General features: G+C 60.2%; 1 protein-coding gene across 1 annotated transcript in view; it reads left to right on the plus strand.

Annotated features, from left to right (window-relative positions):
- The window catches only part of LOC119587349 (GTPase-activating Rap/Ran-GAP domain-like protein 3), a 420,180-nt gene that overhangs the window by 336,196 nt on the left and 83,434 nt on the right, over positions 1 to 550 (plus strand). Inside the window, exon 12 of the mRNA XM_037936096.1 lies at positions 383 to 535. Within this exon, the coding sequence (XP_037792024.1) occupies positions 383 to 535 (153 nt within the window). The remainder of the gene's footprint in view (positions 1 to 382; positions 536 to 550) is intronic.

The following is a 550-nucleotide window of genomic DNA, read 5'->3' on the forward strand; positions in this document are numbered from 1 at the left end:
TTCTGTCAAACTCCTCCCCCTTCCCTCCATGAGGTGCCTGCCTCTCCTCTCCTCCGACGGCCTCCAACTCCCCCTACGATGAACAAGAACGCGCGATGAAGCTTCCTTAATGGGATTAAACTCACCGACATCCTCTTCCCATCCCCTAACCCACTAAACCCACCCCTCCCACTCACCCCCACTCCATCCCCTCCCACTCACCAAAACCCTACTCCCTCCCACTCACCCCCACCCACCCCCTCCCACTCACCCCCACCCCATCCCCTCCCACTCTCCCCTCCCCCCACACCTTCCCACTTACACCACCCCCTCCCCCTCCCACCCCCACTTCCCCTCACTCGCCTAACCGCTTTCGAGTGTTTCCTTAACCCTTCTCCTTCAGACGTGTTTGCTCTCGTGTCCTACAACAGCGAGGACGACTCCTACCGCCTGCACGTCTACTCGGAGGAGACGGTGCCGCTGTTCGGGCCCTCGCTGCCGTGCCCTCCCGTCTTCTACAACAGAGAGGAATTCAGGGAGTTCCTCCTCGTCAAGCGTGAGTATATTCGAC

This window comes from Penaeus monodon, chromosome 22 (genome assembly GCF_015228065.2).
Source record: "Penaeus monodon isolate SGIC_2016 chromosome 22, NSTDA_Pmon_1, whole genome shotgun sequence".
Classification (NCBI taxonomy): domain Eukaryota; kingdom Metazoa; phylum Arthropoda; class Malacostraca; order Decapoda; family Penaeidae; genus Penaeus; species Penaeus monodon.